Source organism: Danio aesculapii, chromosome 16, assembly GCF_903798145.1.
Source record: "Danio aesculapii chromosome 16, fDanAes4.1, whole genome shotgun sequence".
Lineage (NCBI taxonomy): Eukaryota > Metazoa > Chordata > Actinopteri > Cypriniformes > Danionidae > Danio > Danio aesculapii.
The window spans coordinates 44,107,292-44,117,861 of record NC_079450.1 but is presented as its reverse complement, the minus strand read 5'-3'; the positions used below and the strand labels follow the sequence as shown (position 1 = coordinate 44,117,861).

Sequence of the window (10,570 nt, the reverse complement as noted above, 5' to 3'; positions counted from 1 at the left end):
ATTAACCAATTTCTCCAAAATGCTGCAATAAAAAGGTTTCATGTGAAGTACACATATAGTATTGGATGTCACGTATAAGAACTGCCCATTGTTTTTTCTACTTATTTGAAATTGGGTCTTTGTAACATTTTGAATTATATTAATAACTAATTTCTCCAAAACACTGCAGTAAAATGGTTTCATGTGAAGTACACATATAGTATGGGATGTCCTGTTTAAGAACTGACCATTGTTTTTTTTCTACCTAATTGAAAAGGGGTCTTTATAGCACTTTATATTATGTTAATGCACAATTTCTCCAAATTGCTGGAGTAAGAAGTCTTCATATGAAGTATGCCTATTGTAAGGGTTGTTGATCATTGTTTTTGTCCATCTATTGGAAATTTCTCCAAAACACTGCAGTAAAAAGGTTTCATGTGAAGTACACACATAGGATGGGATGTCCTGTATAAGAACTGACCTTTTTTTTCTACTCATTTGAAATGGGGTCTTTATGCCACTTTTTATCATGTTAATGCCCCATTTCTCCAAAATGGTGCAGTAAGAAGGCTTTATGTGAAGTACAGATATAACATGGGATGTCCTGTATAAGAACTGACCATTGTTTTTTTTTCTACTTATTGGAAATCGTGTCTTTATAACATTTTAAATTATATTAATAATCAATTTCTCCAAAACGCTGGAGTAAAAACGCTTCATGTGAAGTACACATACAGTATGGGATGTCCTGTATAAAAACTGAGTATTGTTTTTTTTTTTCTTATTGGAAATGGGTCTTTATAACATTTTGTATAATATTAATAACCAATTTCTCCAAAACGCTGCAGTAAAAAGGTTTCATGTGAAATACACATATAGTATGGGACTTCCTGTATAAGAACTGACCATTGTTTTTTTTCTACTTATTGGAAATGGTGTCTTCATAACATTTTAAATTATATTAATAATCAATTTCTCCAAAACGCTGGAGTAAAAACGCTTCATGTGAAGTACACATATAGTATGGGATGTCCTGTATAAAAGCTGACTATTGTTTTTTCCTACTTATTGGAAATGGGGTCTTTATAACATTTTGACCTATATTAATAACCAATTTCTTTAAAATGCTGCAGTAAAAAAGTTTTATGTGAAGTACACATATAGTATGGGATGTCCTGTATAAAAACTGATCATTGTTTTTTCTACTTATTGAAAATGGGGTTTTTATATCACTTTATATTATGTTAATGTCCCATTTCTCCAAAATGCTGCAGTAAGAATGTTACATGTGAAGTACACATATAGTATGGGATGTCCCGTATAAGAACTAACTAGAGTTTTTTTTATACTTATTTGAAATTGTGTCTTTATAGCACTTTATATTGTGTTAATACCCCGTTTCTCCAAAATGCTGCAGTAAGAAGGTTTCATGTGAAGTACACATAAAATATGGGATGTCCTGTATAAGAACTGACCATTGTTTTTTTCTACTTATTGGAAATAGGGTCATTATGACATTTTGAAGTATATTATTACCTAATTTCTCCAAAACGCTGCAGTAAAAAGGTTTCATGTGAAGTACACATATAGTATGGGTTGTCCTGTATAAGAACTGACTATTGTTTTTTTCTACTTATTAGAAATGGGGTCATTATAACGTTTTGAATTATATCAATTCCCAATTTCTCCAAAACGCTGCAGTAAAAAGGTTTCATGTGAAGCACATACACAGTATGGGATGTTTTTTTATAAGAACTGACCATTGTTTTTTTTCTACTTATTAGAAATGGGGTCTTTATAAAATTTTGATATTTATTAATACTCAATTTCTTCAAAACGCTGCAGTAAGAATGTTTCATGTGAAGTACACATATAGTATGGGATGTCCTGTATAAGAACTGACTATTGTTTTTTCTACTTATTAGAAATGGGGTCTTTATAAAATTTTGATATTTATTAATACTCAATTTCTTCAAAACGCTGCAGTAAGAATGTTTCATGTGAAGTACACATATAGTATGGGATGTCCTGTGTAAGAATTGACCATTGTTTTTTTCTACTTATTAGAAATGGGGTCTTTATAACATTTTGAATTATATTAATGCCCAATTTCTTCAAAACGCTGCAGTAAGAATGTTTCGTGTGAAGTACACATATAGTATGGGTTGTCCTGTATAAGAACTGACCATTGTTTTTTTCTACTTATTTGAAACTGGGTCTTTATAGCACTTTATATTATATTAATACCCTAATTCTCCAAAACTCTGCAGTAAGAAAGTTTCATGTGAATACACATATAGTATGGGATGTCCTGTATAAGAACTGACCATTGTTTTTTTCTACTTATTGGAAATGGGTTCTTTATTACACTTTGAATTATGTTAGTACCCCATTTCTCCAAAGTGATGCTGTTAAAAGGCTTTATGTGAAGTACACATATAGTATGGGATGTCCTGTATAAGAACTGACCATTGTTTTTTTCTACTTATTTGAAATGGGATCTTTATAGCACTTTTTATTATGTTAATACCCCATTTCTCCAAAACGCTGCAGTAAGAAGGCTTTATGTGAAGTACACATATAGTATGGAATGTCCTGTGTAAGAACTGACCATTGTTTGTTTCTACTTATTGGAAACGGGGTCTTTATAACACTTTGATATATATGTTAATAACCATTTTTTCCAAAATGCTGCAGTAAAAAGGTTTCATGTGAAGTACACCTTTGTTTTTTTCTACTTATTGGAAATAGGGTCTTTATAACACTTTGAATTATATTAATACCCAATTTCTTCAAAACGCTGCAGTAAAAAGGTTGTGTGGAGTATACATGTAGTATGGGTTGTCCTATATAAGAACTGACCATGGTTTTTTTCAACTTATTGGAAATGGGGTCTATGTAACACTTTGAGTAATGTTAATACCCAATTTCTCCAAAACCTGCAGTAACAAGTCTTTATCTGAGGTTTAGTATGGGATGTCCTGTATCAGACCTGACCATTGTTGTTTTTTATACATATTTTAAATGAGCACATTTCTCCAAATTGGTGCTGTAAAAAAGATTCTTATGTGGTATATATGCATATAGCATGGGACATCCAGTATCAGACCAGATCAGTCTTTTATTTAACTCAACTTTTATTTAACTTTTATTTAATTCAAACAATGTCTTTATAGCACTTTAAAGACTTTATAGCTCATTAATAGCACATTTCTCCAAAATGCTGCAGTAAGAAGGTTTTTTATGAGGTATGCATATAATATTGGATGTCCTGTCTATTGTTTTCTTCTGCTCATTTAAATGAGGTCTTTCACATGACGTATGCATGTACATACTGTCGCAGAACCAAGCTGTTTATTTTTTCTACTTATTTCTTTATAGCACTTTAAAGTGTGTTAATGGTATATTTCTCCAAAATACTACAGTAAAACAGGTTTCATATGATGTATGCAAACAGTAGTATTTGACTTCCTGCATCAGATCATATTGTTGTTCTATTCTACTTATAACAAATTAGGTCTTTGTAGTCATCTAAAGTGTAATAATGCCTCATATCCCATATACTGAAAGAAGCATACCTTTTTAAATCCCCTTTAAATTAAATAAACATATATTTGTAACTCAGACAATGTTTTGTTGGACTACTTCTATCTGTATTCACTTTCTGAGGTTAGCCAAGTTATATAAACTTGATATAAACTATAAACTATAAACTTGAATTCAACCGTATTTGCAATGTACTGTAGTTGGCTAGGAGAAATAGAAACGCATTCCGGGTATTTAGAAATAGTATAATTATTCTGTCCGTTTGATCTGCTATAAAATCAGTTGAAGCAAAAAGATAAACTTAAAGAAATTACAGAGAAGCCCAGAAACCCATTTCTTAAAACAACAACACTGTCAAAAAAGAGCTAATAAATTGTTTAACAAAGCATACGTGGCAGGAAAGAGGGAGAAACTGATATTTCGTTATAATCTTTCTGTTCTGGGCGAAATGGGCGCTCTGTGGAGCGCTCTCTGTGTGGCTGCTGACATTACCGTAATCATAATAATACGCACGCACCGAAATATAAATCGCGGCTGGCTTGACTGTGTTTTTCCGAACCGCGGCTGGCTTGACCGCAGTCACAGATAAGAGGTTTACGCTGACTGTAGGCTATATATTGTGTTGTTTTGAACCTAAATACGGGCGAAATGTCTGCTGTGTGTAGTTCTTCTGTAATTGATAACATATCGGAGACTGTAAGGGGCTGTATGTGTTTATATATGTTAATTTATTTAGTTATTTAATATAATTACAAATGTTCCATTAGGCTGTTTCACACTGTCATTGATCTGCAGTTATAATCAACTCATGTTCATAGAAAGGTTAGTAATAAACATTTCTACACAAGTATTTATGTGTGTAAAGTATCTGTTTTGTGAGAAGTGCTTTTCATATGATATGTGAGCGACCTGTACAGCTTTATTGTGAACCTTTCCTCCAGCGAGAATGACGTCGACTGAAACTTTCTGTCATAAACCACGCCCATCAAAAGGGTACCCTTGTTAGTGGAAACGCAAGCTTGATAATTGTGACCCGTACCAAACCGAACCGTACCGTACCGTACCATACCAGTCAGTGGAAACGAGCCATAACAGTACCCAGTAACCTGGAACAATTATCGCACCGTAATTTGTGGGCCATTTGCATCGTGCAACTTGTATTGTATTTGCATTGCCTCACGCAATAAACATTACATATATTTCTATATGAAATATTTCTATATAAAAGTAGTCAAAACTAATGACAACAACACCGTGTTGCTTCTTTTTCCTGCAATAACAGCACGGCGGGTAACAGTAAATCAAATTATTATTATTATTACTGACTGATTCATTTTCTTATGAATTTTTTATTCATTTTTTCATCTTATTTTGTGTTCAAAAAATTCAAATCTTCTCAAATCTCTTTTTTTTAACAAAATAAGATGAAAGAAATGAACAAATTAGAAATATATAATTAATTTATTGTGGAAAACCTGATGCGGCCTAGCCTCACCCAGACTCTGCCTCTAGCGGCCACCAGGTAAATTGAGTTTGAGACCCCTGATCTAGGTATTAACACCCTCTAACAATTATATTCAGAGCTGGGTACTCACTCTGCTCTTCAGTGTGATTTTAGCACTGGGCTCCTCTTGTAAAACCTGTCCAGGTTCAGGGACTGAACCTACTGGGGTCTCTGCCTTCCTCTTTAAACTCAGTGGGACCATGGCTACACCACTCAATGCTGCATCCATGACAACATGCTCTTCCTTTAGCTGAAAAAGATTCATAATAATAATAATAACAACAAAACATTATTTAATTAACTAAGAATTATACGTAAAAATCCCTATTTTTTAATTAGCTACATATGGTTACCTTTATGTAGAACAATGCTACAGCTGTACCCAAAATTAATACCAGTAAACTTGCAATTTTTGTGGTAAAAACAGTCCGTAAAAAATCTTTTTGAATAAAAGTCATTACAGAGCCAACAGCACCTTTCACTCTGTGATTTAAATAAAAATAAATAAACTAAAAATGCAATTAAATAGATAGAGCAAAATTGCTTAGTAAAAAATAACCAATTTCACATCCTTGTCAAGTCATATTACGTTTTCAGCAATGTGTAATATACTTTATACATCTTAACATCTCTACAAAATGTGTTTGGTAGTTTATGACAATTAATACAGATTAGCTGATTATGTAATGTACATTTTTTTCTTTTTCTTTTAAATGTTTACTTAATTAGAAAATCATGCAAAATATGTTTGTTTAAACTAGTTGAGAAATAGCATCATGAGTTAAAAATGTAAGTATTACCATACCATTATCCATACCATTATTTACACATGGGAATGGCTCTGTAAACATTGGTACTGTATTGTAATTCCTGGGGCGAAGATAATTCGGTGGTAACAAATGGATTTAAACTAGAATTACAGTGCTGATGAAGGTCATGCTAGGGGGCATCTCTGGGACTCCAGGGATCTGCTCAGATTTGATGGTGGGGTTGAGAACAGCTTTTTTCTCCTTCAGGTTCAGTACGAGACCTAACTCTGGCAGTGGCAGACAGGAGGGTCGAGTAAGCCCAAACAAAGTGTAGTACAGATTCACGGCATCACATCGCAAACGCCAGTCATGGCAGGTACCTGAGACACATACAGAGGTTGCAAAATAACCAGATTTGTAATGCAAAAATTTGTACATTTGTACTTGTACATTTTCAATCAGAATTCAAGAATCCATCTGTAGATGTTACCCCCTCTGTGAAACCCAAACTAAAGTGGCATAAAGTATTTCTGGAAAAAAGTGTCAAAGATGCATAAAATATTACAAAAATATGTAATTTTTTATTTATTGCAGTAAATGATAGATTACATATCAAGGTTTTGAGATACAGCACTTTATTTACTTTAACATATTTTTCATGCTTTTTGGACCTTCACATTATAATAATTAGACATGTTAAAAGTTTAGGAATCTAACCATAAATGTGTCATACACCACTGAAATGGGAGAATTTCAGGTTTACTTTGGTATATGCCACACAGTCAGGATAATTCTAGTTCAGATGTGTTGCAGTTTTCTCAAAAATATGATTTCCTGAGTTTGAAATTAAGCAAATCTTTGGCATGGCCTAACTCAGACATTATTAAAGACGTCAAGGTTGTGTTTTCGCAGTAAATTGCAAAAAAAAAAAAAAAAAAAACTTTTTAAACTGAGTTTTCACAGAGAGGGTCACATATTTGCAGTTATGTAATGACATTTTTGATGTTTTAATCTGTAAAATGTTTTGCACATTTTAAATTTTACATTTTAAAATGTAAGGATCCTAAAGAAATAAAAGAAGGCAATGAAGAAAAAAATACTTCTGTTGTGTACATTAAAAGCGCATATTGTGAAACACAAAAGCAGTAGAGAAACTACAGGGTATATAAATGCTTAAGGATTACGGGGAATAATCATTATGCATTTAGACTTCAACAGTGGTCTCAAACTCACTTCTTTGGAGGGCCACAGCAATGAACAGTTTAGCTCTAAATTACACCTACTTGTAAATTTCTTATAATCTTAAAGACATTGATTAGATGAATCAGGGGTAGGGTTGGAGCAACACTGTGTTGCAGCTCTACTGCCAATAGTTTCTGCAAACCTCAAATTACAATAATTGGGTTTCAATAAAATACATTTTCCCAAAACAGACAATGCTTCTTAAAAAAATTGCCAATTCCAAAGAGGCATCCAATAATAAAAAGCAGATTTGAAAGCAAAAGAAGTTAAACAGCAATTGAATGGTTACTTTCACAATTTTCTGTGTTTCAGGCTAATAGTCCCCAACTGGTCTTAAAAACTGAATAAAAAAAAAAATCATAGGGCACATAAAAGTTGAGGAAGAACACGCGTAATAATTCCAGAAAGTCTTTCTTAAAACAAACCAAATTGAGAGATTGCACTATAAAAATGTGTTTTACCCGAGTTCATCAGCTTCCACAGTTGGTCTACTAAAGCCTCATTACACAATGATGAATCTGCTGCTTTGGTGAAAGGTGGGTTCTTGGCAAGCATGCTGAGAATCTCATGTCTAAAATAGGGCAGAAAATAACAGGTCTAAAATTTAAATACATTGAAACATACAGCAGTTAAACACTGAGGATCAATAAAATGTTGGTACCAGACTGTAATAACTGCATGTTATAAAACATTTGTGTTAAGGAGGGCTCAACAGTGCAACCATAGATGACAAAAAATAGATAAGATGTAAAATCTAATTAGTTGCAAGGTTGCAAATATTTTACAAAAAAATAAATAATAAATAAATAAATCTCATGAGATGCATGCAAAGTGCATTAAAGTGCCAAATTAAAACTAACGTCATAATTGCTGTGTTTACCTCATGGCTTTGTACATATTTTTTATGTGATGCCTAGACGCACTTTGTGTGCATCTGGTTAGTTTTAATTTGGCACTTAGATGCATTTTGCATGGATCTCATGAGATTTATTTATTTATTTTACAAAAAAATTAAAAATAATTAAAGAAATCTCATGGGATCCATGCAAAGTGCATCTAAGTGCCAAATTAAAAATAACCTGATGCACAAAAAGTGCATCTAGGCACCACATAAAAAATATGTACAAAGCCATGAGGTAAACACAGCAATTATGACGTGTACATACATAAATTATAAAGCCAATCAGTCATTACTTCATAGGAAAGAGCATGACAAAAACAGTTGATACTGAGAAGGATATAGAAGAGCAAAGCCACAAAACTGTAAATGGGAGGGGGAAAATAGCACAAAGTAAAAAAAGTGTTCGATATCTTTACTGACCTTACGTAATGGACTGGGTCATTCTGTACCAGATCCAGAAGCCACTGCAGTTCACCCGAACTCCTATCAACTGCCAATACACAGAATATAAAACACACATTTTGTGTAAATCACTTTGCAAAAAAATTCTTTTACTTTTTTGAGCTGGTGAAATGATCCTCCCAATTTCAATACAGACTGCTGAATGCTTGACAATGTTTAAAATGCACATACACACAAAACTTCAGTGTTTTCAGAATCAGAATCAGAAAGAGCTTTATTGCCAGGTATGTTCACACATACGAGGAATTTGTTTTCGTGACAGAGCTTCTACAGTGCAACAGGATAACAGAGACAGGACAAAAAAACAGATAATAAATATAATAAAAAAATCATAATAATACAAGTAGTGAATGCAAATATACAAATTGACAAGTGTATGTACGTGTTTATTACTATGTACAACGTTATATGTGCAGCTGTTATGTGCAAATTGGCATGTAAAGTGTGTTGTTAAATATGTGTATATGTGTATAAAAGTGTATAGCAAGTAGTGATGTTGGTTCCACAATTATTATCATCAAGTGTTCATGAGATGGATTGCCTAAGGGAAGAAACTGTTTCTGTGTCGGGCTGTTCTGGTGCGCAGTACTCTGTAGCGTCGACCAGAAGGTAAAAGTTTAAAGAGGCAGTGTGCCGGGTGTGAGGGGTCCAGAGTGATTTTTGGCAGCCCTTTTGCTCGCTCTGGATAAGTACAGTTCTTGGGGAGTAGGAAGGGCTGTACCAGTGATTCGATCAGCAGTCCAAACTATTCGACATAGTCTTTGGAGGTCGTATTTAGTAGCTGAGTAAACCAGACAGTTATTGATGTGCAGATGACTGATTTAATGATGGAGGTGTAGAACTGTTTCAGCAGCTCCTTTGGGAGGGTAAACTTCCTCAGCTGACGAAGAAAGTACAGCCTCTGTTGAGCTTTTTTGACAATGGAGTCAATGTGAGTGTCCCACTTCAGGTCCTGAGAGATGGTGGTGCCCAGGAACCTGAATGACTCCACTGCTGCCACAATGCTGTCCATGATGCTCAGTGGGGGGAGAGCAGTGGGGTTTCTCCTGAAGTCCACTATTATCTCCACTGTTTTAAGCGTGTTGAGCTCCAGGTTGTTGTGACTGCACCAGACAGCCAACTCCTTAACCTCCTGTCCGTAAGCAGACTCGTCACCGTCCTGAATGAGGCCGATAAGTGTGGTGTTGTCTGCAAACTTCAAGAGTTTCACAGAGGAGTCTTTTGAAGTGCAGTCATTCGTGTACAGGGAGAAGAGCAATGGGGAGAGGACACACCCCTGGGGGGCGCCAGTGCTGATTGTGCGGATACTAGGTGAGAATTTTCCCAGCTTCACCAGCTGCTGCCTGTCCGTTAGGAAGCTGTTGATCCACTGACAGACAGGTGGGCACAGAGAACGGAGTTAATTTGGGCAGGAGAAGTTTTGGGATGATAGTGTTAAACGCCGAGCTGAAGTCAACAAACAAGATCCTCACATAGGTCCCTGGTCTGTCTAGGTGTTGCAGAACATAATGCAGTCCCATATTTACTGCATCATCCACAGACCTGTTTGCTCTGTACGCAAACTGAAGAGAGTCTAGTGAGGGTTCAGTGATGTCCTTCAGGTCGGCCAGCACCAGTTTTTTAAAAGACTTCATGACCACAGATGTTAGTGCCACCGGTCTGTAGTCATTTAGTCCTGTCAGTTTGGGTTTCTTTGGGATGGGGATGATGGTAGAGCGTTTGAGGCAGTAGGGCACTTCACACAGCTCCAGTGATCTGTTGAAGATCAGGGTGAAGATGGGGCCAGTTGTTCAGCACAGGATTTTAAACAGGCTGGTGTTATAAAATCTGGGCCTGGTGCTTTTTTCCTCTTCTGTTTCCGGAAGACCTGGCGCACCTTATCTTCACTGAACTGAAGTGCAGGTATGGGGGAGGCGGGGGGTGTTGGAGGTGTTAATGGTGGCGTGAAGAGCAGTTCAGAGTGGGTGTGGGGGGTTTTCTCAAACCGGCAGTAAAACTCATTCAGGTCGTTTGCAAGTCGTTCATTGTCTACAGTGCTGGGGGATGGTGTCTTGAAGTTTGTGATGTTTTTTAAACTTTTCCACACGGATGCTGAGTCGCTGGAAGAGAACTGACTCCTTAGTTTCTCAGAATAGTTCCTTTTTGCGACTCTGATCTCCTTTACCAGTGTGTATTTGGCCTGCTTAT

At 35.4% G+C, this 10,570-nt stretch overlaps 1 protein-coding gene across 1 annotated transcript in view; it reads right to left on the bottom strand.

Annotated features, from left to right (window-relative positions):
- Positions 1-5,102: 5,102 nt before the first annotated feature.
- taf2 (TAF2 RNA polymerase II, TATA box binding protein (TBP)-associated factor) overlaps positions 5,103-10,570 on the bottom strand; it is a 37,613-nt gene continuing 32,145 nt past the window's right edge. Inside the window, exons 22-25 of the mRNA XM_056476101.1 lie at positions 8,342-8,411; positions 7,482-7,591; positions 5,950-6,158; positions 5,103-5,279 (exon numbers count right to left, since the gene is read on the bottom strand). Coding sequence (XP_056332076.1) covers positions 5,103-5,279; positions 5,950-6,158; positions 7,482-7,591; positions 8,342-8,411 — 566 coding nt within the window. The remainder of the gene's footprint in view (positions 5,280-5,949; positions 6,159-7,481; positions 7,592-8,341; positions 8,412-10,570) is intronic.